The sequence below is a fragment of the Pipistrellus hanaki genome, assembly GCF_964339955.1.
Source record: "Pipistrellus hanaki genome assembly, chromosome: 11".
Classification (NCBI taxonomy): domain Eukaryota; kingdom Metazoa; phylum Chordata; class Mammalia; order Chiroptera; family Vespertilionidae; genus Pipistrellus; species Pipistrellus hanaki.
In genome coordinates, this window is record NC_140513.1 from 28,009,544 (window position 1) to 28,036,622 (window position 27,079).

At 47.9% G+C, this 27,079-nt stretch overlaps 1 protein-coding gene across 4 annotated transcripts in view; it reads right to left on the reverse strand.

The window, feature by feature from the left end:
• DAPK1 (death associated protein kinase 1) overlaps positions 1 to 19,722 on the reverse strand; it is a 155,365-nt gene extending 135,643 nt beyond the window's left edge. The window contains exons 1-2 of one of the 4 annotated variants that reach the window (XM_084897940.1): positions 19,602 to 19,722; positions 18,298 to 18,471 (exon numbers count right to left, since the gene is read on the reverse strand). In XM_084897940.1, coding sequence (XP_084754066.1) covers positions 18,298 to 18,359 — 62 coding nt within the window. In that variant the 5' untranslated portion in view covers positions 18,360 to 18,471; positions 19,602 to 19,722. The other 3 variants (XM_084897939.1, XM_084897941.1, XM_084897942.1) reach the window with 3 other exon arrangements.
• Positions 19,723 to 27,079: the final 7,357 nt, after the last annotated feature.

A 27,079-nucleotide genomic window follows, 5' to 3' on the forward strand; every position in this document is an offset into this window, starting at 1 on the left:
AGCAGCTGGGCTCTGCAGACAGGGACAGAAACCAGTTCCTCAGCCCCACCCTGTCCTCTGGAACAGGGCAGGAACAAAAGGCCCTGATCCTGGGCTGAGCACACAGGGCGGGGAGAGTGAGCGGGAGCCCTGAAATTTAACATGTACAGAGGCTGCTAGGGTAGAAATGTTTAAACCAACCGATGAGAAGTTAGCAGGGCACACACTGACCCCTAGACCAAGGACCTGCTCCATCAGCCCTCTTGGGTCCCCTCTCTGCAGCAGGAGCTTTTCCGAAATAAAGCTCTGCTTTTCGCTCATTAAGAAATAAATTTAAAAAGAACACACAAAACAAACTATCTGTGGAGGGGGGACTCCAGAAACGAAGTCCAAAGACAAATGGCAACCTAAAGGACAGTTGTGTAAATCACACCATAGACATAAAGGTATTTTATTTTTTTATTGGTTTAAGAGAGGGAGGGAGGAGAGAGAGAGAGAAAAATCAATGATGAGAATCACTGATCGGCTGCCTCCTGCATGCCCCACACTGAGGATCGAGCCCACCCCGGGGCATAAAGTTATTTTTTAAATATAAAGAGCTCCTACAAATTATAGAAAGCTATTGAAAAATGAGCAAATAGCATGAACTGAAAGGACATTCACAGCAAAGCGTTTTTAAACGCATGAAAAAAAATGCGTATACTCATCCATACTTAAAAACTGATAAAACTACACTATCAAAGTGGCAAGAGCTAAATCGTTGTGGGAAAGAACAGAGAAATCAGCTCTCAATTGTGGGTCATTGGGTTGCAAACTGACTCATATGAAGACAAGTCAGCAATTCCTACCAGAATGACAAATGCTTATAATCTTGGGAATTTATCCTATAGGTAATTTTAACATTTTATACAAAGGTGTCCATCGAAGAATTGTTTGTAATAAGAAAACATAAAAGAACTCTGAAAGTTCATGGATAGGGGAGAGAGTTCAATCAATTATAGTAAACCCACAGAACAGAAAGAGGCCTTTCTTTCTGAGGAGTGATGATTTTCAAGCTGTGTTATCAGGAGGAAAAAACCAAAGTGTTGAACAATGTGTTTAACATGATACTATTTCAATAAAATCATAAAAATAGGTTTGACTTTATGCATAGACTGAATCTGGAAGGATCCCCAAGAGGCTAAGGAGCTGGTTTTTGGAAGACAGAAGGAGGAACGCTACCTTTCCCTGCATACCCTTTGACTTCTGTGCCACATGAGTGCATTATCTGCTTAACTGGAAATGGCACAGGGTACATACACTCCTGTTCCCCATACCTGGTCACCCCCCTTGGGTACAATGACTACCAGAAGCCACCGCACTGCGAGACAAGAAGGCCTTGAAGACGGGGAAGATGATGGTGTTAGAACGGGCCACCAAAGGAGATGCAGGCCTCTCTCCTCTTCTGTGTATCACACCGCTCTCAGCACCAACATCCCCCAGAAGGCAAAGGCAGGGCTCTGGCAGCTGGTTCTGATCTGGAGACGGTCTCTACTGCCCCTTCTCTCCCGAGTCTCCTCACAGCCAATGAAGGCCCTTGTCCTCAAGCGTTGCAAATGGAGTCCTATGCACCGGCTCCTGGCCCCCAGCTTTTAAACTTCACTCCTTCATGCCACCGGTACTACTGAGTCTCTAGCCTCACAACCAGCATCCTCTTTGGGACTGGGCTCAACAGTGAATAGGCAGATAAGCACCTGCTTTTTCCGACCTTAACAAGGGAGCTGGGGAGGGGCCCGAGCCTGCCCATCCTGGTTCACGAGAGCCCACTGCTCACTTTGTAAGAATTCCGTGAGCCGGTTGTCAAGCACGGCCACTGTTAAATAATATAGAATCAAGCACTGTCCCGATCCCTGCAATGACACCAAAAGCTAGAGAGTCAGTTAGCACTACAGCAATCAGCAGGGGCGAGGTTGAAAGAGGCTCAGCTTAACGAATATAATTTGTACAAGTGTGAGAAATAGCCTAACAGTAGATCGCATGTCACTCTTAATGGCAACAAATTTATTGGAGGAATGAATTAGCAGATCAAGATGTAAATCCATTTGTCAAAACGTGATCCATCATAGGTCAGGCCATGGAGGGGAAAAATCAGTGAAAGCATTCTGTGAGATTTAGCTGGACATATGGAATTTCCAATAAAGAATATGCATATTTTGTTATTACTTATAAATTGTTACACATCCTCTACATCAGTAAAATTTATAATAAATGTATGCCCATGTATACACATATGTGTGTGAGCTGACCCTTGAACTACACGGGTTTGAACTGTGGGGAGTCCACTTATACACAAATGATAAATAGATTTCCGTTTTCTTATTATTTTCTTAATAACATTTTCTTTTCTCTAGCTTACTATATTGTAACAATACCACATATAAAATACATATAACATACAACATATGTTAATTGACTATGTTTTCGATAAGGCTCCTCCTGGTCAACAGTAGGCTGTAAGTAAAGTTTTTAGGGAGTCAAGAGTTGTAAGTGGATTTTCAACTGCACAGGGGGGTCGGAATCCCTAATCACTGCATTGTTCAAGTGTCAACTATATACATTCTACATACATCTCACACGCGCGCGCGAGTACACACACACACACACACACACACACACACATACGTACAGGGTGGGGCAAAAGTAGATTTACAGTTGTGAGTACATGAGACAGTTTATTCTTATATTATTTTCCATACGAACAAACATACATGCATTTTAATCCACACTGAGTTGAACTCTGCCACCTCAAGCTTCGCTTCTCTGAGTTCTGAAAGAGAAGCATCAGAGCCCACTTCCCGTGTCCCTTCCAGGGTCAGCGAGAAGCTAGCAGCTCTCACGCTGATCTCTGCTTGTCACCAGTATCCTCACTCCTCCCGCCCCCGCCCCACAGCGGCTGGTTTTCAAATGCCTGCTCCCAACAACTTTCCCCGGGCCACGTGGCTCTCAGGCTGCTGTCTTCTTGCCTCTACCCTCTTTCTTGTTGCAGGGAAGCAACCCAAGGAACAAGAGTGACACGGCGTTGAACGCGGCTCTGTGTCCAGCTGTCCCTGTCCGTCAGGTAAGCTCTCCCTGGTCCTTTCACATCCTCCCACCTGGCGTTCCTCCACCTGCTCCCCGGGCACAGGGAGGCTGACGGACGCCTGGCTGTAGGGCTGGCAGCGCTCCCCAGCCCTCTGCAGCCGCGGCCTCTCTTCCCATCAGCCCGGCACACAGCTCCACTGGAACCCGCTCTTCTCTTGGGTACAACGCCACGCACTTCCTCTAGAACTCATTTTAAACAATAATTAAACCCTATCCTTTCAGAACACACGATACACTTTTCTACATGTCCTAGAATCAATTAAAAAATTTTACTGGGAAAGAAGTCTATCTTAAAACTTCCTCTTTCCTTTTGGCTGCCCCAATTTTCCAGCATCGTAAAAAAGAGAGCAAATGCGAGAGGACTGACTGGCAGCAGGGAGAGTGCCGGTTCCCAAAAGGATCCAGCCCAAGTCCCTGGAGTTTTCCCCTTTTAAATCACCGAGATCCCACCGGTGTGCGGTCGCTGTGAAGAGGCTGTGTCCGGAGGCCAGCTGGATGCCAGCTTTCCCTCGGGACCGCCCTGGCTTTGACGGGGGGCAGGCCAGTGTGTGGTGCCTATTGCTCCTGGCACCTGCTTCCCCGCAGGTAACTGAAATGGGGTGAACTGCCCTTTACTCCCACCAGACTCGCTTCTTCCCCATATTTGAAACTTAAAATGTCTATGACACCGAGAATAGGTAAGATGGTAAAAAGTGCCAACTTATTTTGGGGAAGCCATCAGCATGCTGCAGGGGAAAGGATGTAGCCATTCTGTCCGTATCCTGCTCTCCGTTTAGCACAGGGATCCTGGGACCCTCCTCCTCCTCTCAGGGCGATTCCCAGGATGAAAACATACTATGCATCTTAAGGAACTTTTTAGCGATTACTTATCCACTTTAAAAACTCATAGGAACAATCACTACACTCCTTCATTTCAAAAATGTTGTGATTATGATCAACTACAATAATTGATCATCAAAAAATATATATTTCTAGCCGAAGCCGGTGTTGCTCAGTGGGTAGAGCGTCGGCCTTCGGACTGAAGGGTCCCAGGTTCGATTCTGGTCAAGGGCATGTACCTTGGTTGCAGGCACATCCCTAGTAGGGGGTGTGCAAGAGGCAGCTGGTCGATGTTTCTCTCTCATCGACGTTTCTAACTCTCTATCCCTCTCTCCTCCTCTCTGTAAAAAAATCAATAAAATATATATAAAAAAATAAATATATATATATTTCTAGAAAACCTTCTCTTTGTAAGACACTGGGAACAAAAAACACCTTAAGGGGCAAACTAGGGAAGACACACAGGCATACACACAGGCACACACACAGGCACACATACACACACACAGGCTCGCGCACACACGCGCACACAGCCAGCAGTGCAGTGTGGGGAGTCTGACGCTGGAGGACTGTTCCACAGAGGACACGCCCCAGGAATCTCGGGGGGAGAGGGGGGGCCAGCGCTTTGAAGCGGGTAGTCAGGAACATCTCCCCGGGGAGAATGGAGGCTAAACCCAGGATCAGAGTGGAGAAGAAGCCCCACGTAGCGACAGCTCAGATTCGGATCATGTGCACCTGGAGGGGAGCAGTCACATAGCAAGCCCGGTATCATTTCACTGCTGTCACTACTGGACGTCCCTCTCCCGGATATTCTCCATCCCCTCTATCTTCTCCCTCCCCGCACCCCCTACCCAACTCCCCATCAATCTCTTCTTCACTCTTCTCTGCCCAGCCAGGAGGCTGTCCTTCAATACCGCCTCCCTGCACGTGGTGAATGTGAGGCCCTGGCGGGAGGCTGAAGGGCAGGAGGAGGGAGAGGTGGGTGTCTCTTCCCTGAAGTGCAGGTGCGTGTGGCCTCCTCGGCACTAGGCGCGCTACGGCATCCCCAGGCAGTGCATCCTGGGCCCCCTGGAGCCTTCAGCTAGACCAGGTGTCGGCAACCTGCGGCTCTGGAGCCGCATGCGGCTCTTTTTGTTAAGTGAAAAAAATCCTTTTTCTGCACGATCCGGTATATAGCAGTAAGGTAAGAAACAATATATGCAGTGTTATATTTGTTTTAAATGTCGCGATGGTTTTGCGGCTCCCAGGTTTTTTTTTTTTCCTTCGAAAACAGGTCCAAGTGGCTCTTTATGTCTTAAAGGTTGCCGACCCCTGACCTAGACCTTCAGGAGCGGACTCTTCCCAGCCAGCACCACGGCTGACACATGTCCCTTCCCTCGTGCCCTCCCAACCGCCCCTGTCCTTTCAGGCTCTTCCCCTCTGACAAGCTTCCCTCGCTGACGTGAAGCGCCCCTCCCCAGGGAGCTGGGCGGCAGAGCAGACAGTATCCTTCCTTCACACCACCTGCCAGGGGTCCCCTTTAAAAGCCCTGTGATGAGGAAGGGACATCCTGATGCAACAACTAAGCTAAGGAGGGCTCCCCACAGGCACACAGCGAGCTATACCGCCCAGCGGGCTGACATGGCAGAAACCGCGGGCCCGAGAGAGCGAGAAGAGAATGAAAAGGAAGGGTTATTTAGCTTTGACTAAAAATTAGGAACCAACATGAAAAAACACACAGCTACGAAAGCAGGCTGCAAACAGATCATCAGGATGGCAGCCGAGCGCCAGCCCTGGGGGGAGAGGCGGGCGGGGGGCTCGGAGCCCTGACTCACAGCAGCCTGCCTGCTCAGCAAGGAGGGGCACAGCGGAACCCGGGGTTAGCCATGGGTGGCTCTCACGCCCAGGCTGGCGACATCAGGAAGTCTGGCCAGTAGCCTTTCTAAGTCTTACTCATTGTCGGTCCCACCCCATGCCTCTGGGACACAGCAGCAGGCCTGTCCCTTCCTGGGACAGCACACAACAGCCAGATCAAAACAGCCACTGCCCCCAGACCTCTCCCTCACATCTGCTCCCTTCCTTCCCCACCTCTGGACGCCCAAGGTCAGTACCTTCTTTCAAGGTCATTTTCTTTCCCATTGGGTCCAGGATCCTCCTTGCCTACTGCCCCCTCCAACCCCTAGGGCCTAGGCGGTCTTGTCTTGGTTCTGTAGCCCAGTAGTTCTCGATGGGTCAGAGGTGCCCCCAACAGACTGTTAGCAGGTCTGGAAAAATGGCGGTTGTCACCGCTGGCAGAGGGTGTTACTGGCATCCAATGGGCAGAGAGGCCTGTCCTACGAGACACAGCACCCCTGGCCAAAGCGGCACTGGTGCCGAGGCTGAGACCCCTGGTTTCCAGGAGGGAGGGAAACACGTATTGGCTACATCGCATGAGCCAGGCACTGGCTAAATGTTTTACTTTACCCTTCCCTTCGGAGACAGCGACAGAGGAACAGGACACCAAGTGGCCTCCCCAACCTACCGCCCGATTTCCAGACACGGCTTAGCATGTGGGGGCGTCCAAAGGTTATCTCCACCATTTCAAACATGTTATCGAAGGCCCATGTCTTTCTGAAGCTACTTCCTCATCTGTAAAAGGTGGACGACAATACCCATCCCCGGTATCCGGTTAAGAATGGGTTCCCAGTCAATACCAGTTTCCTCGTCTCCTTCCTCAGGCCTCATTCGCAGCTCCTTCCAGGGAATGCATGTGTGGAGACACACACACATATCCGTTTCCACACCCACCTGCTTACATCTTTATGTCCCCACAACAACCTGGATGAAGGAGAGAGAGAAAATGAACGAACCCTCCACGTCAGAATGACCTCCCCGTGCCTGAACTCCGGAAACGGTTGTTTTTTTTTTAAGACTCGGTGCCTCTCCTTCCTTCCTTAGGCTTTTTATTATCATTGGTTGGGTGCCGTCTGTCTACCCTGCTGGGTTAAGAAACTTGTGGAGATGTGGGGGGTCCTACCCAACACGCCAGCAAAAGCCATACAGATCAGATGCCCAACCCACTCGGGATGAATGAATGAATGAATGAATGACAAATACGATTCCCATGACAGTTTTGTTTAACCGCCTGTCTACGCTGACTATTGTTGAACGTGGTCACTCCCTGGTATCCCTCCCGCACACATCGATAAGACCCGATTTCCAGGCATTTTTTCCTTTTGAAATCGGTGAGCGCCTCCTGTGACTTTGGCAAACTGAAGATATCCACTTGAAAGGCCCAACAAGCGGCCTGTCAGGCGGCGGCCATGTCCCTCGCACACACGGGGCCCGGGGCCCGGGGAACGAGGACGGGCACTCAGACATCTAAGTGGGCACTTACTCCCAGCAGCTGGCAGGGCCTCGCCGCTGAGTAAATCCTAACAATCCAGCCTTTCAGCCACCAACCTAATGGGCTTTTCTTGGCACGGGCGCCGTGGGCTTGGCCAAACACTGGCTTTCACATCTTAAACCGGCATGTGTCGGAGTGAACGGAGGCTCACGCCCGCGGGACTGCGGGCGCTCTGCGGCAGGCCCGTCTCTGTCAGGCACTCCGGGGCCCACGCGCTCCCATCAGCTCCTTCCTCCCTAAAGATCGGCTGCAAACACCAGCCGTTTGTTGTTCCGATCAAATTCCTAGGGGCTTATTTGGCTGCCGAAGATGGTTTTTAATTTAAAAACGAGCTAGATAAAAAACAAAAACAAAAACAGACTTTTCGGAACTTAAAAGTACAGCATATTAAACACACAAATTTGCGTGCTAACGAAGCTGAGGTTCCCAAAAGCACCAGGAGGCCACCCCTCCCACACTGGTGAGCAGCTCTGCAGGGAGCAACCAACTCCAGACTGCATTTACTAGCTCTGGCTTCCCTGAATGCAGCTCTTTCCATCTTAATAGAAACTCTTTAACATAAGACTCTTCGGCCCTCTTCCCACGGTGACCAGGTGGGCTTTGAAAATGGCATCTCCTTAAACCCAGTCTGTAGCAGCCTTTGAACACACAGCCCAATCCTAGCTCCTTCATTTCTCTGGAACTCTCAGCATCATCTATCCAGCACAGACACGCAGTCCTGGGTTTGTGCCAGAAGGGGGCAAGGACTCCTGGGAGGGCAGAGAAGATAAACAAAGTCAAATGTGGCAGAATGAGCCCAACCTGCAGGTGGAGCCCAAGATGGGGAGAGAGGGAGAAGAGGAAGAGGAAGGATGGAACTGAGGAGAAAAGGGCCCTCACCTCCCTCCACCCAGAGCCTGGGCAGAGAAATGAGGAGGGCACGGAGGAGAGGCAGGGTCCTGTCACAGAGACTCAGGAGCATGCTATAGGTTTCTCTCTCTGGCGCTCACTCATTCTCTCTGTCCTGTTCAACAACCACAACTCTGGAGCACTTACTGTGTGCCCGGTGTCAGGCCAAGCACTCTACACACATCACACCCCCCCTCACAACAACCTCGAGGGAAGGACAATCCTTATTCCCATTCTGCAGATGGGGAAAGTGAGTTTCACAAAGTCTGGTGACTTTCCCAAAGGAACAGTAAGTACATTGTGGAGGGAGGGATTTGGGTTCAAAGCTCTGAACCACATTCTCATTTCTGGATGTGTATCTTCACTGGGCAAAAAAACAAGGCCTACTGTGCGCTACTCCCACCCAACACAAGAGACACAGAGAGCCATGTCCTCTACTTGCACAAAACTTGCACTCCATAGAGAGAGCGAGAATCACTTGCATAACTGATTGTTAAAACACTACAAAGTGGCCAGCTGCTTAGTCCAAACTGCTAAGGCAGTGGTCGGCAAACTCATTAGACAATGGAGCCAGATATCAACAGTACAATGATTGAAATTTCTTTTGAGAGCCAATTTTTTTAAACTTAAACTTCTTCTAACGCCACTTCTTCAAAATAGACTCGCCCAGGCCATGTGGAAGAGACACACTCAAAGGGCCAAAGAGCGGCATGTGGCTCGCGAGGCGCAGTTTGCAGACCTCTGTGCTAAGAGATACAGGAACTAAGGACAAGGGCCTCCCCAATGGACGTGCCGGGGAGAGGGCTGCGGGCTGAAACTGGCCACGTCACTTCGCAATTCACAGATTTCTCTAGGTTATCACCTCTCTCTCACATAATTTTTAAAGCCATCTGCATTAAAGAGAATATTGCTCCCGAAGATGAGGCCTGCAAACGTTGGTCCACATTAATTAGTCATGTTCATAAAACGGCATGCACACGTTCAGCGTCCAAATCAAATCTCGCAAAGCTGAGGGACGTCCACCCCGCCACCAGGCTTACCTCGCCTGGCCACGGCTCTGCTGGCCGGCGTTCCTGTCTCTCTGTGCCAAAGGAGGGGTGGGGAGAGGAAAACACAGACCGATAAACACTTTGTCCTGGAAAAGATTCTACTTGTTCTAATCCATTTCCTCTCCCAAACAATTGAGTCAGCTGCCGAAAGCTCTAGTGATGTGTGTGTGTGTGTGTGGGTGGGTGTGTGTGTCTATATGCATATATGATGGTGCTGGGAGCAAACCCGTATGAGCTCTAAATGGAAAGTCTGCAGGATCTCCCATCTAACCCGAAGCTCATTTGAATCACAGCACAAAGAAATGTCACCAGCAAGTGGTATGACAGGCGCGGGCTCCACTCCATTCGCGTTGCACAACGTGGAAAGAGTGCCATCAGGGAGAACAGAGAGCAGCAATGCCTACGTCAGCCAGGCCTGGTCCCGAGCACGCGGGCGCCCATGCACCGCTGGCCTGCGGAGTGGGGTGACCCGCCAGGAGAGGGGCTACTCCACGCTGCGGAGGGGAAGGAAGCAAACCCGTGATTATGGGAAGCCAGAGGAGCTGCTGAGGATAAACTCGGTGGCCGTTTCGGCTCCACTAACAGCAGTTTACATGCTGATCCTGGACCCCTTGAGAAGCAAAGACAACATTTATTTATTTATTTTTATTTTTTAAAATTTTATTGATTATGGTATCACATAATTGTCCTCATCCCCCCATTCCCATCCCAAACCCCTCCCTACATATGCCCCCACCCCTCCTGTTGCCCATGGCCACTGGCTAGGCCCATATGCATGCACACAATCCTTTGGTTGATCTCTCCCCCTTATCCCCACCCTCCCCTACTTTCCCTCAAAGACAACATTTAGAAAGACAACCCCCTATAGTCCCATGCAAGGTGTGCAGAGGAAACTCCCAGCAGGCTCTGCTTTCAACGAGACAGATTTATGTACCAATAACATCGTATTTATAAGATAGCAAATGACCTCCTAGAGCTTTCCTGGCTTACCACATTTCTAAGGACCATGCTCCTGTGTGTGAGGTGCCATTCGGCGTCTCCAACGCCAGCAGTTAGCTGTTAGGTCTGTTCTCTCCGGTATCCACACACCTCCAGGGCCCTCGCTCTGTTTTTGTAAAGGGAAGCAGCTTGCGGCTCCCGGCCTATTCAATATGACGCTCACAGGTTGCAGCCTTTCGTCCCTATCTCAGAGATACACATTTCCGCTCCCCACCCATCAACCACAGCGGGCAGAAGAAAGCAGATACTGAGGGTTACACAGAATTACAGGAACTTTTAGGGGGGGGGGGAGAGAATGGAAGCATCAGAACCGAATTGGCATCAACGACTGACCTCTTCCCTCCCAGCCTCTCCCTCGTGGTCCCCCAGATCCCTCTGTCACTTTTTCCTGCATCCCGGGAGTCATAGCTACTCTCCTGCATACACAGCCCGGTCATAGACAGACGTACGAGTTGCTAGGCAGACACACAGATAAGAAACTCAGAGGAAAATCTAAGCCTTTTCATGAAGGCATCAAAAAAAGGTGTGGGGGGTATTGGTTATTTCCCTATATTGCTTTTTCAACTAGAAAATTCTTCCATGGGGGACCAGGAACAAGAGATGGAGGATTAAGGTATAAAGGTTTAAAAATCCTGATACCCTTTTTAAGTTAAAAAGGGAAAGTTTGCAAAGTTTCAAAGGTACCATGTTCTAACAATGAACTGTAGAAAGAACCATTCAACAACGGGGGGAAATGGAAATCAGCTCATTCCTTGAAGGTAAAAGCGTACATCAATTGCACTCGAAGTATTTAAAAGCCAGCCCCGTTCATCGCATTACATCTAAATAAGAATAATCAGGCAGTTTTGACAGAAAAAAAAAAAAAATGTGTCCTAAGAGCCCAGATTCAGAGCCAAATTTCTCAGCCAAAAACCATCAGGGTTATGACCATAAGCACCATCAATATAAAAATTTTCAAACACCAGAGATCAGCAGTTTACAGTACTCCTTTGTCCAAACATTATGTTTTACACCCAAAGTTGAATGTATTTATAAAGGGGGAAAAAGATCCCCCTCTCCCCTGCTCTTCCTGATGTTACTGACTGTACATTAGGTTACTGAATGAAGTTTTTCAAGCTCGAGACAGAAATGTGGACAAGTAGAACACACGGGGAAAACCCCACAGTCTCTGCTCAGAGGGGAGCAACATTATACTTAAAAGGCCACACTGTGATCTGTAAGCCACACTGGCTCCGGCGTCACCTGCAGAGACAGAGGTGACAAACAAGTCCCCGAGGGTCACACTTGTCAGCTATCACAAGAGCTTAGTTACTGGCACATGACCGTTTTGTTTTGTTTTGGACCGGGATTGAAAATAAGACGCAAACTATGTTAGGTCTTAAGACTTGCTATTGTAAAAATCCTCCCAGCACATTAAACCTAGAATTAAGGTACAACCACAACTTTTGTTTTATCTGAGAAAAATGGACTGGTTAGACAATGCTATTTTAAACCCATATCTTAAAAAATGTATTTTATTGATTTCTTTTTTTTTACAGAGAGGAAGAGAGAGGGATAGAGAGTCAGAAACATCGATGAGAGAGAAACATCGATCAGCTGCCTCCTGCACACCTCCCACTGGGGATGTGACCGCAACCAAGGTACATGCCCTTGACCGGAATCGAACCTGGGACCCTTCAGTCTGCAGGCCACCGAGCCAAACCAGCTAGCGCTAACCCCATTTTTGTGAGATGTAGAAAAAAACAAATATCAACCCACCCGCTCCCCCCACCGCCGAACCTTCTAACTGAACATTTAAAGGAATTCATTTAGAATGTTGACAAACTGATACAATGGATTTATCATAAATAATAACACCTCTCTATAATCTCCTTCAAGGCATTCTGTTTTCATAATTTACCACAACAAATCAAAGCAAAAAACAATGAAGCATTACCTTTCACAGAGTCTCAAACAATCACACACCCGCCCTAAACCAGACGGACTAGTGCCACTCCATGAAACGAGACACTATCATTTAGGGGGTGGCCAGACGGGCAGGGCCAAGGACTCTTACACATTACATTACTTAAAAAGGTTAAAAAATAACAAGAGTGTTCTGTGAAGTTCCTACAAAGCTAAACCATTAACTCTGGGGCTTGGGTACAACCATGCCACGCACTAACGCCATTCATTACCGGGGCACAAGCCGTTTGGAGAAAGAAAGAAGGCCCCGAGTGTAGTCAAGCAAGTGCCCACGTTGAGTTCTGAGGTCAAAGGGTCAGGCTCTGGCTGGGGAAGAAATGAAAACCTTCCGTGACATGGTGCCAGTTCTTTCTAATCACTCTGCCAAGGCGGGTGCTAGAATGGATGGTCCTGAGATGGCTGCCCAAACCACCTCTTGTAAAGAGCAGCTTTATGTGGCTTCCAAAGAAAACACTGCCAAACCATAAGTCGTGCAAGAGAACACAATGCAACTGGGCCCGCCTGGGGTTCTGGGTCCACCTCTGGCTACCTCCTAGCCAGCTGCCTGGAGAAAGACACTTGCCCGAAGCTCTGACTGCGCGAAATGAGAAGGGAGGGCGTCCATCACTCCAGCTTCTTCCAGGTCTCCAGGACTAAGGGTCTCTGGGGGGCTCTCATCCACAGACACGCCTCCCCGCCCACCCATAGGAGGCTCTCTTTATCTCCTAATTAGAAATAAGTTTCTGCTATGACGGAGAGACTTCCTGGTGTGCTTTCCGTGAGATCCACATGCCTGGTTAGGTCAGGCACACACAGCCGTGGCTGGAATTAAGTAAGGGTGAACGTTCATGATACAGTTCCCAGCAGGAAAGCCGGGCAGACAAAGTCACCTTAATCTTGTCACTCAAGGGGCTCAGGCCACACCACCTGCAAAGGAATCCAGCAGCTCCGGTTCGTGCCTCGCCTCCGCCCCAGACAACTTCCTTCCCCTCATCCCATCGGGAAGGAAACGGTTTCTGCCTTCGAGGACTTACAACTTGGCTGGAGACAAGAGGACCTGTCTGACAATGTCACCTCTTGATACAATACAACCCCTGTGTGTAATTACTGAAATTCATCTGAGCATCCTTCTTCTACAGCTTGTGTTCTTTTACAGCTTTAGAGGGGTGTGACAATGCTTAGGTTCCTAAGTGGCTGGAGAAGACAAAAGCTTAGGATAAAAGGACATAAGAGGGATCGAGAAGTCAGCCTCAAAGTAAACAACAACGACAAAGAAGGCAGCCTCCATGCGCCTTGGTTTCTCCACCAATGAGAACCTTGAGCCCCCCACCCCCAGCTCCCTGGCCCCATGGAGCCTAAACGATGCCTGCTCGGGTGGTCCAGAAACATTCCCAGGGCTAGCGAGTGAGCATTCAGCCAAACTGTCGCCCAGTACCGTCATCATGCCCTCCCTTCACATCCCAGAAGACCGTTCTCTGACCTTCCTAAAACGCAGAGAATTGAATGATCATGAACTGTTACCTCCAACACAGATATTTGAACTTTATCTCTCCAGAACCTTGCAGCCTTTCTGATCAGAGGAAACATCTGAGGGCCCGCAGGAGCAGAAAGGAAAGAGAAAAGTCACGTTCGGGACCATCCTCCAGGATGCTCTCACCCACCAGCCTCGTGAGGCCGCGTTTCCCACACGGACGTTCCTCCTCCTTCCGTCCACACGCGGACGCCAGAATTCTCAGGCCTCCTCAGCAGTCCCCAGTAAACCAGCGGAAAGATGTCCTCGGGCTGTCAGAGGTTCTCACCATTCCCTGCCCATGGCTTTTATGTTGCCAATTACAATGCCCATGGATTTTATGCCAAAATGAGGATGCTTTAAATTAGAATTATTCCTTTCTAGCAACCCTCCCAAACCAACATAAAATATTTAATGTTCCATCTTGCTTTGTTTAAACCGATCTTGTGGCTGGAAATGTTGGCTGCTGTGCACCTCAGTGTTCCGTCACAGAGAACGCAGAAGCCAAAGAAACTTTTATTCTCAGGAACTGCAGACTTTTATGTCTTTGGTTCATCTCCACCAGAGACATCATTTATTGAAGACCATATGTGTGCATACCCACACACATACACACCTGTGTGTACGTGCATGTGTGCATGCTTTACCTATGCTAATCCATTCATTTAATCAGCAAGCATTCATTGAGCACCTAGTGTTACACATCTAATTAGGTATTAGAGATAAAATGGTATGTTAAGTCCAAGGTCACAACTCTGTGACAACCTGTGGGAAAGGCAGATGATCAAATAAGTAATGGCTATGCAATGTGGTAAATGCAGGTTATTAAAAATATCTGAGGCAGTGACTGTGTGTCAGATGTTTGTAGCCACTGAGTCTAATTCTCACCACATCCTGCAGATGAGTGTGCTGTGGCTGGACCACAGCATCAGCCTCCATCACCATTTACATCTTAAATACCCATCCTGGTCTCAATATGGCACCTGCCAACCTGTTTTATTCATTTGGGCATCAATCAAAGTTTGCCCAGTATTATGCAGCACACACACACCCTGGGGAGCAAAGACCACCTGGAAGAACTGTCAAGCTGGCTACAAGGACGGGGCAGGGCACAGGGAAGTCTATGGTCACAGGCCAATGAGGTATTTCAGACAGCAAGTCATTGGGCTCCTAAAAAAGGAGAGAGCATCACGGGGTCATTTATTCAGGAGAGGGGACCCAGGTCCTCAGATCATGTGAGGTCAGACAGCAGAAGAGGGAAGAAGGCCAAGCCCTCAGGATAGGTGAGGTGCCCAGAAAGCTCACAGGTTAGGCTGAACCACAGCCAAGGGTGTAACCAGAGCCCAATGGTGGGACAAGCCAGCCTGCAGCTGCCCCAAGTGCCAATTGATAAGAGAACTGAAGGCACCTGGGCATTAAAACCACCCAAGTATAACAGCAGACAGAGAAATCCGCATTTGTAAGAATTCCTCCCATACCCCACTACCTCCTGGGGTGCAGGGTGAGACCCCAAAGGGCCTCCTGGAGTCAATACAGAAGGTCGCCAAGCAGCCTTCTGAAGGGGATGTCGATTCGCTGCAGGAACTCGTTTCCACTCGGAAGGTGTGCAAGTTCGGGGCCAGAGAGAGGTGCATTATTTAGAATCGGAGTGGAAAGGCCCAGTGCTGGCAGCAATGGGGCTCCCCTTACCCTTTCCCAGAGGGACTCCCTTCCCCAAACTGGTAAGCAGATATTGAGAAGAATATTGAGTTGCAGGCCAAGTTATTAGCCAGCCTGGAACACCCACGTGTCTCGGCCAGTCCTGCGGATGATGTCTATATTTGTTTAACTCTTCACGGCTGATAAGATGCTTTTACATGTGTTAGATGACCTGATTTTCACAGCAGCCATGAGATAATCGCTAGGCCTCTCCTTTTTTAGATGGAGATCCTGAGGGTCAGGGAGGGTAAGTGACCTGTTCCAGGTAATAAAGTTAGCAAGTGGCAGAGCTGATATCTGTCCAGTGATCTATTAGCTGTATCACTACTGCAATAAGCAGACTTTATCAAGTTCTTTAGAGTTCAAAGCCAACTTTTATAGCAGTCTGGGGCAGTACAAACAGACACACATTAACACACATAAACAGACTGACAGACACAGACACACAAACACACCTCCATACTCATCTTCCAACATACATACTCTCGTTTTCCTAGAAGTAAAATGACAATAATATTCTACTTATTATTGAATAATAATAAATAATAATAATAATAATACATATTATTTAAAATGTATTTTCCCTCCTCTAGCCATGAACCTTGTCTCAGTACATCTCTAAGACGAGTAGCTATTATTTAGATAGCTGATATTATAGTATGTAAAGTCTTAAATACTAGCTATAGGTCTGCGTATAACTCGCTGCTTAGAACAACCTTGCTTTTGTGTGAAATATGGGCCCATTTCCATTTTTTGCCACTAAAACTCCTGTCTCCACTCCCAATCTCCTCTCAGAAACACATGAGGCAGCATCTTTCCTACTGGTCTGTCCTACTGTCGGGACTTGTTTTCAGGAAGTGGCTATTTCCACTTAAAAATCATAGGACATAAAAATCAGAGGGCTTGAAAAAAACAAAGAAAGAAAGAAAACAACCCCACCCATTTTTAAGCAAAAAAGAAAGTAAAAACAACAACAACAACCACTTAACCCATTTTTTAAGCAAAACCCAAAGCTTTAACAGCTAGAAGGGGCACATATCCTTTCTTTTGAAAAAAATCCCCAGTTCTCAGTATTTCAGAGCCCTTCTTTCAAAGACAGAGGCCCCAGAAATTAAATTATTCAATAAACAACTTGTCAATTATCCTTGCACAGTGGGGAGACAGTTATACACAGAAATGCAGACGGAGCCAAAATCAAAGCCAAGCGTCAGTGACAAACCCGCAAACCACCCTCTGGCACGTTGGCGAGGGCTCGTCCTCACACCCACAAAATAAAGATCAGACTCCCCCGCCAGCCACAGGGAGGCCTCGTTTGTTTTTTTTTTCTTTCTTATAACACATAACTCTAACTTAATTACCCCGTTGGTGTGAGTGGTGGCTTTTAGCAAAAGATCTTAATGAAAATAAGGTCAATACACTCAATCCATACAGCAATCATCTCACCTGATTTCAATCATCTCCCGAGAAGAGAATTTAGATAATCAGGCCACGCTACACAAACAGAATTCATATACACCTTTTTTCCCCCCACCTTTCCCCCTTTACCTCCAAAGGAAAACGCCATAGGCCACGCTCGCTGGAAACCACAGGGATAAAGTGGTTTAGTTCGCGTTAAACCCAAGTATTTCAACCACATACTCATAAATCTTCATCTTAATCACAGCCACAGAGCATGGGTTTTTGAGCGTTTTCCTCCTGATTTACTCAGTCAGTAAATCTCCCACAGAGAGCAAACAGCTCCAAAGCCAGGGATGTTCTCAGCCAACGCCAAACATACCATATTTACACAGAAATATGCGGTTACGGTAACTTTTTAAAAATCGCCTGCATTTCTGCAGTGTGATTTAAACCCATAAGACATTTTTCAGTTAAGCTGGACTTTCACAATTCTCATTAGGTAATCCAGGGTGTGGCTGTTTGTAAATTTCCTCTTCACCCAAAGGAAGCTGATAGCATCGGGACATCAGGTGTATGTGGAAAAATACATATTTTGATACAGGTGTAAGTCGAGGCATATTTTTTTAAATTTGTTTAAAGATCCTTTTGCCCGCTTTAGGCACGATACAAACACGCTGCGGCCAGATTCCATAGGTTGGATTTAAATGTAGGTGTTCAAACTCGGTTTTCTGCTCCAAAAACGATGGGAGCTCAACACACTGTCCAATGCCCAGTCCATGGGAAACCAACCCAGCCCTGAGATGCCCCCAAAGAAATCACTCTCATCATCACTTAGAAACGGAAGGACTTGACACCCAGAATCACAGCTCCCACAGCAATGGAACAGGCTCTGTCTGAATCCAGATGGCCACATTACACTCTCACGCATTGATTTGTTAAAAATTTAACGTTAGGCATGAAACCAAAGCTACCCCTCACACCAACTGGGTAATTAAATTCCTGGCTCGCGTCCGTTTCAAAATCCAAACCCAACATCAACATCTGGCAAGTCTCCATACTTGTGGGCACAAACTTTGTGCATATGAGTGACTCCAAAAATTCAGAAGGGAGGCAAGAATGAAGATTTTTTAAAAGCCCATGGGTTACTTTTATTCTCGGTTTTTAATAACCCTTGTTGCAATTATACCCTAGCTTTTGCCTTTGCCTCCATGTGTCTTGAGGGCAAAAGCTGATTAGAGTCACTGCAGACAATCCAGTCTGCTCTTGTCCAGGGGTCTTGATCAATACACTTTGCATCATAATCAAGCACTCCAACTGCCTCTCCACCCCAGTCCCTTTGCCTACATGGTTCATTTCTGGCCCTTAGCTGGCCCTCACCGGGCAACTCTTTTCTCTATGAATGTGCGCATCTCCTGGAAGGGTGAGGGATGGAGACGCCAGGATTCAAACTGCATTTGTCCACAGCCCCCAGCCCCCAGCATTCTGCAGCCCCACCACCCAGTAGGGTGCGCCTCTGGCACCCCCAGTACCTGCCAAGCTCCTCGCCGGTGTCGTAGTAGTCATCCACGTTTTCCTGCCTGAACACGGTCATGATAAGCCGTCACGCCTCACCAAAGCCCGGCGCGCTTCAGCTCCGCTTCCCACACCATCACCACCGCTCCTTCGCCTCCATGGGCCCCTCATGCATCAATCAGTCTCCGGTCCTTAAAAAATAAATAAAAGGCAAAATTACTAATAAAATAACAACCCAAACATACCTCGCCAGGGCTAAGACCGGCTGCTAAAGACCACTTTCCCGGAGCTGCCCCTCCCTCCCACCAGGTGGAGGGAGAGGAGCGAGCACCCTTTGTTAAAACCGGGCCAGGGGCGTCCCCAGCCCCGCGTCGCCGGTGCGCTCGGGGCCGGGAATAACCGCACCCCAAGACCCGCGTCCCCCAAAAGCAGGGTGCCCTGCACTGATAAGAACCAGCTCCGGAAGTGGCCGGCTTCCCCGCCACCCCTTTTTCTGCACACACGCCCACCCAGCTCCCCACCTCCGGGGAAGAATGCAGCGGCGGCCCGAGCAGAGCGCGCCCGGCTGGACACGTCCCTCTCCAACAGGCATCGCATCGCGGGGCTCCCCCGCGCCACCTCCCGGCTCCCGCACCGCGGTCGCCACCCCCTCCTCCTCCCCGGAGCCAGGCAGGCAGTCCCTAGAGGCACATTCCTGGTGATTCCCGCTCCGTTACCGAGCCGACCCGGCGCCCGCCCGCCCGGGGGAACGGTGCAGGGAAGGGAGCGGCCGAGGGAGGCGCGGCCGCCCGCCGCCGCCGGTCGGCGCGCCCCGGACACAAAGCGCCCGGCCCGGCCCGCGCCACCTGTTCCCCCACCCGGCCCGCAGGGCTGGGGGCGCCTCCTTCTCCCCGCAGCCAAGTTCCCCCGCCTGGGCCTTCCCGGGAGCCCGGGGCGCTGCCCCCGGCAAACCCGGCCTCGCTGGGGTCGTGAAAGCAAAAGCAGGCGGCGGGGCCCCGGGGGGAGCCGGGGAGCCGAGGAGCCGAGGAGCGGTGCGCGGCCACTCACCCGGCGCCCGGGAGCCGCCGCCCGGGTCCCTCCGAGCGCGGCGGGAGGCCGATCGCTGGCGCCGGCGCGGAGCCGGGCGGTGGCGAGAGCGCAGGGAGGGAGCGAGCGGGGAGCGCGGAGCCCGTGCGCCCGCCCCGGCGTCTGCTCGGTCGGGCTTTCCCGCTCCGGCTCGGGAGCAGCCCCTCGGCTCCGCGCCGCCGGCTTCCGGGCGACGGGCGGCCGGCGAGCGACCAATGGGGACCCCGCGGGCGGGCTGGCGGCTCGGCCCACCCACCTCCAGGCTGCCTGGCCGGGCCGGCGCTGCGGATCGCGAGCTGAGCAGCGCCCGTGCTCTCCGAAGCTCCCCTCTCCGGGCTCACTGGCGCGCTCTACCGCGCACACCCCGCACACACCCACTCCACACCCCGCACCGACCCACCCACTCCACACCCCGCACCGACCCACCCACTCCGCACCCACCCACTCACACCCACGCCAGGAGGGGGCGAGCGCAGCCGCGTGCAGCGTGGGCGCCCCACCTGTGACAGCCGCGGTGCTGCCCCCTTCGGCCGGGGTGCCAGAGAAATGCGACTCCTGGGTCCCGCAAAAGGGATCGCCGGCGGCGGGGTGCCGGGAAGGGTGCTCGCCACAGGAAAATCGCCGAGACCAAAATAGATTTTATATATATATGGCATATATATTATATATATAATATATTATATGTATATAAATATATATATTATATATATTTTATTGATTTTGTACAGAGAGGAAGGGAGAGAGAGAGTTAGAAGCATCGATGAGAGAGAAACATCGATCAGCTGCCTCTTGCACACCCCCTACTGGGGATGTGCCCGCAATTAAGGTACATGCCCTTGACCGGAATCCAACCCGGGACCCTTCAGTCCCCAAGCCGACGCTCTATCCATTGAGACAAACCGGTCCCGGCCAAAATAGATTTTTTAAAAAATTTATTTTTTATTGATTTTTTACAGAGAGGAAGAGAGAGGGATAGAACATTAGAAACATCGATGAGAGAGAAACATCCATTAGCTGCCTCTTGCACACCCCCTACCTGGGATGTGCTCACAACCAAGGTACATGTCCTTGACCGGAATCGAACCAGGGACCCTTCAGTCCGCACTCTATCCACTGAGCCAAACCGGTTTCGGCCAAAATAGATTTAAAAAAATATATATCCTGTCCTCGTGAAACTTACATTCCGGTGGAGAAGATGCAAGCAAAATAAGATTGTTTTCGAAGAGATCAGTGCAATGGAGACAATAAAAAAAAAACAGGATAATGGGGTAGAGGATGACAAGGAGGAAGTGGGCCGCATTCGATGGAGTTTTTCCTCCAAGATAGGTGTTTTGAGCTCATGATAGCTATAAAAGGCGTGCCGCCGGAGAAAAAATGGGTGGAGGTCTCAGAGGCCCAAGGAAGCAGCAGAAACCAAGGGTGTCTATGAGCACTGCCCAATACAGTCCTGGCTGTGGGTGAGTTGAAATGTGGCTAGTTCCAAATGAGGTGTGCAATAGATGTGAAATACGCATTGGGTTCCGTGACAGTAAGGAAATAAGAATGAAAAATACCCCATAAATACTTTCATATTAACCCCATGTTCAAATGGTAGTACTTCGAATATATTGGGTTAAATAAACTATATTATTAAAATTAACTTCACCTTTTACTTTATAAAATGCGGTTATTAGAAAATATAAAAGTACCAGTGTTATATTTCTTTGGGCTGAGGTAGCCTACAGGCAGAACCCATATCTAGTTCTCTGTACTTCTTACCTACCCCATGTTTCCATGAAGCCTGTGGGTGTGGGAAACAGAAAGGTCGGTTCCCCCATAGGAACTGCTAGAGATCCCCAGAGAGAGGCCCCCGCAGGGAAATCTGCCTTCCTGCCTAGAATTATAAAAAATGATACGTGAGCCCTCTGAGATTTCAGATCCGCAGCATGGTTCAAATTCCCAGATTTTCTAAAATGGAGTAATTTAAACTGTCTTTGTTCAACAGGAATTTTCAGCCTTCGATATTATGGGGGTGGGGGGGGGGGGTGATGCCCCTCAGACCTTAGGTCCCTCTGTCTCTTATCTAACATTGTAATGGCCCACTGGAAGGGCACGTTTTTGTGAGACAGAATCGAGGGAGGGATCTACATTAGAAGGTGGTATGAAGCCAAGTGGTGGGTTTTGAGGATTAACACAAAAGGATCTTGGGAAGTGAGAAATAGTAATAAATAAATAAATAAATAAATAAATAAATAAATAAATAAATAATTGATTGATTGATTTAGCTGAAACCGGTTTGGCTCAGTGGATAGAGTGTTGGCCTTTGGACTGAAGGGTCCCAGGTTCGATTCAGGTCAGGGGCATGTGCCTTGGTTGTGGGCACATCCCCAGAAGGGGGCGTGAAAGAGGCAGCTGGTCTATGTTTCTCTCTCATCGATGTTTCTGACTATCCCTCTCTCTTCCTCTCTGTAAAAAAAAAAAATCAATAAAAAAAAAATATTTTTAAAAAAGTGATTCATCTGGGGGAAATGCAAATAAATACATCTGTCACAAGGAAAATTAAAACACAGATGTTTGGCAGAAACTTGGAAAGTGCTTATGGTTGACTGCTTTATAGATAACATTTTTTTCCTGCAAAATAAATGTGTTTTTTCAAGGCAATGAAAAATATTGCCCCCATTAGGGCACTGGCATGTCTTTCCTTCTCTATTCGACATACTGATCACAGGAGGTTTTCTGGGGATAACGAAAAAGTGCATGGACTTGGGAATCACAAACCTGGGTTAATATTGGCGGAACCATTTCACACTGAATGACACTGGGTGTGTCACTTCACTTATTCCTGAGCTTCATGTCTGTGCTAATTTAGGCAAGCATTTTAGAGAAGGAAAATGCGGTAGTTGAAGAGCATACCCCAAAACTCAGCCAAGAAGTAGATTCTACTTCCCTTTCCAGTGAATATGACTTGGCCCTAGTGGCTTCTAAGAAAATATGATGGAAGTGATGTCTTTCCCATCACAGGCAAGGTCATACGGTGTCAGAGCTTCTGCCCGTCTGCCTCTGTGTCTGCCTCTTTTTCTCTCTCGAACCTGCACTTTTCTGGCTCTCTCCACTCACTCTGGAAGTCGTCAGCTGCCATGGTTACCCGGGGGCTGCCATGTGGAGAGATCACAGACAGAGAGAAGGAAGCCAGCTGTTCCAGCCCTGCCCCTCACCCCAGCTATTTGTGTCTTTACAGCCCAAGTTTTGTAAGCAGAATAAATGGTTGTTACTGTTTTAAGTCCTTATTTTGGGGAGGTTTGTTATACACCAATGGATAAGTGATAAGGAAATTACAAAGAAAATAAGAAAACTTGACTTGTAATAATTATTTTCTCACTTATTCCTCAAATAACTCTGTAAATTAGGTTCTACACACACACACACACACACACACACACACACACACACACTTTATACTTAACCTTCTTAGTATCAGTTTCATCACCTGCAAAATGGGGGCAATAATAGGCCCTTGCCTTTTCTTCAGAGTTGTTGGGAGAATCCAAAGAGATAATGCAGGAAACAAGACTCTGTACATTATAAAAATGCATAGAATGTCAGTGTTATATTTTTCATCATGTTCCAAGCAAGAAGGGCTCTCACGTGGCACATGACAACACAGTAGCCCTGAAGCTATGAGATTCAAGCTGGAAAGGACTTTCATGAAAATAACTGATGCTATAGACAACAGATTATGATCATCATGCTGATAGCTTTGAAAACAGTCTCAACTATAAAATTTAGAATTTTGTTTTATATCTATTAGTCAGGGTAAGAAACCTACTGCTGTGAAACCCAACAGATATCGGAGGCTTGACCCATTAAAGGTTTATTTCTTGCTCTCAGCACAGATGTTTAGAGAGGGTGGGGAGTGGGCTCAACTTCACATAGCATTCAGGGACCCAGGTTTTGCCCTCCCATGGGTCCATGGTCTCTCGGTGCATCTGAGTTTCTCAGTTGGTCCTTTTCATCTATTGGCTGATAAGAGAAGAGAGAATCCAGGTCATACTGGCCAGGCTAGAAGTTTAAGGCTTAATCATTTGGGGGGAGCGGGGCTGGGGTGGGGAGTTTTTAAGATCAACCGAAGTGAATTATACTAACTCAATTAACCTCTGGGCTACTTTTTAATAGCAGGCCTTTGGCTTTCAGTAAGGGTTAATACTTTCAAATGGTCCACGAGAAAGCTTCGGCACCCAGGGTTTTGCTGTTGGAGATAACGCCCATTATGCAACTGAGTGCTTCTTGTATAAGCAGTCTCATAACTGACTCCAGTTCCTCTCAGTGTTGAGTGCTAAGAGAACTTGCCTCTTTTAACCAAATGTTTCTTTCTTTTTCTCTCCCCGCCCCCCCCCCCCCCCCCCCCCCGCCCCCAGACAATGAAAATTATAGAGCTTACTCTGCTCTCTATTTCTGCCTGGATATTCCTCAGAGTTGTTAGAAGAATCTAAAGAGATAATGCACAAAACAAGATAATGCAGAAAGCACATGCCAAGCTCAGAAAGTACCGTCCTCCAAGTGAAGTCCATTTACCGTGTCCTCCGAATCAATCAATAAGCATTTATTATCTAGTATATATTAGACGCTAAGGATGCAGGGATAAAAGGAACATTCTCTGTCCTCAAGTAACTCAGTCTAGTGAAAAAGACCAACGAACAAAGAGACAATTCCATTAAAGTGTGATTGAGCCAGATACAATCCATTTGCTTCTCTAGATTACTATCTACCCTTCTCCACCCCGACAATCAGCAAGCTGAGCTATAAGATTTTTTAAACTTCTTGTCCTCTGGCTTCTGGTCCATTTGGCCAGTGAGGAATTTTGGCATGAGGTCCAGTAGAAGGGAGGAGAATGAGCCCAGGATAGTTATTCTCTTGCTTTTCTCTCTGTAAGGTTGCCTCAATTACTACCAGGCAAAAAGCACCATGCCTCATCAGATAAACTTTTTTCATGTGATTTTCTCTGTCCAGGCTTTGCTAACCACTCTCTCTCTCCTTGTCTCTTTGGACCTAGAGTTGGTGCCAGCTCCACTGTTACTAACCTGTATTCCTACCCCATCTCTTATGGTTCCCCTGCACCTCCTTGAATCATCCTCATTTGAATATGTCTTCTCTTTCCTCTGGGACCCTGCTTGATAGAGTAAGAGAGCAGAATCTCAGACTGCTGTGGGAACTCAAAGGTCATAGCACTTAATTCAGATAAAGGCTAGGGATGGGGGGGGGGTAATGATAGGGGTAAGCATAGGGTTTCAAAAAAGTTTCCTAGAGGAGCTGACATCCTAGTAAAAAACATGAAAGAAGAGTAAGAACAGAAAAAAAATGGTGGATGATGGGATGGTAAGGTTGGGAGATCCGGAGAGCATCTAGACAGAGGAAAAGAATGAGATAGAAATCACAGACGCGAGGAAGATAATGGCTCGTTCAGGCATCGATAAGTAGTAATAGGTCACACAATGAAATGGCAAGAAGTAAGAATAGAGAGGGGCTGGGTCTTTTGCACCATACTCAGGCCTTGGATAAGAGTGGAAAGGTAAACCAAGCTAGATCTTATAGTCTTGTCCATTATGCTCAACACTTGGGTCTTCACTCTGAAGACTCTTTGATATTCAGGGTTGATGAAGTTGGCACATCCTCAGAGATGGTGGGTGGAGAAAAACTTTAAGGAAGTAAAAATAATAGGACTTGGTACTTAAGAAAAAGGACAGAGGCAAGGCACTATCCAAAGTTTTAGTTGAGTGATGAGGTAGATATTGCTGCCATGTAGACTGAAATACGGGTGTGCAAGCTGTTTGGGGGAGACCAAATGTCTCGGAGATCTGAAATTTGAGGTGCCCATGGGCATCTAGATGATGTCAAAGTGTAGATGGGTACCTATGGGATAGACAGGGGTGATTGTGGTGTACACCAGAGTACCCTTAAGCATGAGGTAGGTGAGGTCACCTAGGAACAGGATACAAGATCAAAAAGAGGAGAATTAAGGGCAGAACTCTTGGGAACAAAAGCATATTAACCTAGACAAATATGGAGGAAAGTATGCCTGGGCAATGGCTATAGATTGCCAATTAGCGGTGTGAGCAGTTATGGTTTGCTTATATTTCTTGGGGCTAGAATGGGAACCACTAATGTGTGATGAATGAAAACGTTATGGATATCGAGTGCCTCATATACTTCCTGTGTATATATATATATTACATCACAAATATTTGTTGTCTTCTCAGCTTAGTAGGTGATTAACTTCCTTATCTATGCTTAATACATCTTGTGGGTTTCATCTATCCCTTTTACTTTCTTGTTTTCTACAGCAAAATTTAATACCCACAAACACAATAGCAAATGCATGTTGCACACCTTCTTCTGAGCGGTGAGCTATTTAAAGCACTCCTCGGACCCCTTTAACCACCATTGCTTCAAACACACAGCCTTTCTGTAGCACATGGGTGTACAGATTGGGGCTTCACATGACCTGCCTGGCTCTCTGAACTAGGAGATTGTGGCGCCAGGTCTAAGACCCCCATGGCATGGACCTTGCCTAACTTTCTTTCCCTCCTACTCAATTTCTTTCCAGTTTTCATGTATCGGGCCTCGTGGTATTGAATGTATCTCTAGCCCTCATTAAGTCCTTCGTAAAAACAAGCAGGGAGTAAATAAAGACATACAAGTCACTGACCAGTATTTGAAAGGCCAGAGGAGATTGTAAGTAACTCAGCCTACAGGTTTACTTTTACCTTCAGTCTGATTTCTTTTAATGTCTGGCCCAATTTCTTTTAGATTCTGACACTGCCTGAAGTGAAGGATTGGTAGCACTGAACAGCACTTATAAAACTCATGGCCCAGAACATCAGCTGGGTTCCTAACGAAAGGTACACAGAGCTGCCGCTAGGCAGTGTAGACATCACTCATTTTGCTGGTGATGCCGATTAGCACTCCTGTAACCTGTACCCTTCCTCCCCATAGGGCTTTTCGCTGTTGGATGTTAAGAGCCCTTAGCTACCAGACTCTGTTTCTCTTTGAGATATCATACATAGCTAGGATGGGGAAGGAGAAGAGTGAAACATTCAAAAGAGTCTCTGTTTTGTCAAACTTAAAGCAAGACAGAAAAAAAAGTCACCCAGAAAGAAGCACTCGACATTATTCATCCGTTAGAACTGGATGCACAAATCACAATTACAGATAACATCTGAACTGCAGCCACGCTGATTGAGGGATGAAGTTATTTCCCGTGGCTTCCAACTTTTCGCCCTCTGTGGTGACTAATGAACCTCTTTAGAACCACCCAGAAGTAATACCAGTGATTTCTATTCATCTTTCTTTCAGCAAAAATCATGGTAAAAATATTTTCAGTTGGTATCTAAATTCATCTTTTAGGGGCAGGTAGGGATTAAATTTTACAGAAAATTCAGTATCAGTGAAAGCCTTTAGGTAGGTGCCTTGGCATGGTTGCATGAACTGCAAAGTCCCATTACTCAAGCCAGTGAAGTGATTTACAGCTTTATTCATAGCAGTTTGGTAGGATTTATAGAAATATTGCTATTTAAAAAAGATAAACTTGCCATAAATTCTTCCAGGAGGTTTTTGTCAGTTTGAAGATTTGCATATAGAGCGAGAATCTTTGACCCTTTCAATGCTCTAGTCTCATAAATTTATACACCTACAAAATTGGTGAATTTTGCTTATCTAGACTCAACAAGTACAATATTTTTGCTTTTCTAGACTCAATAT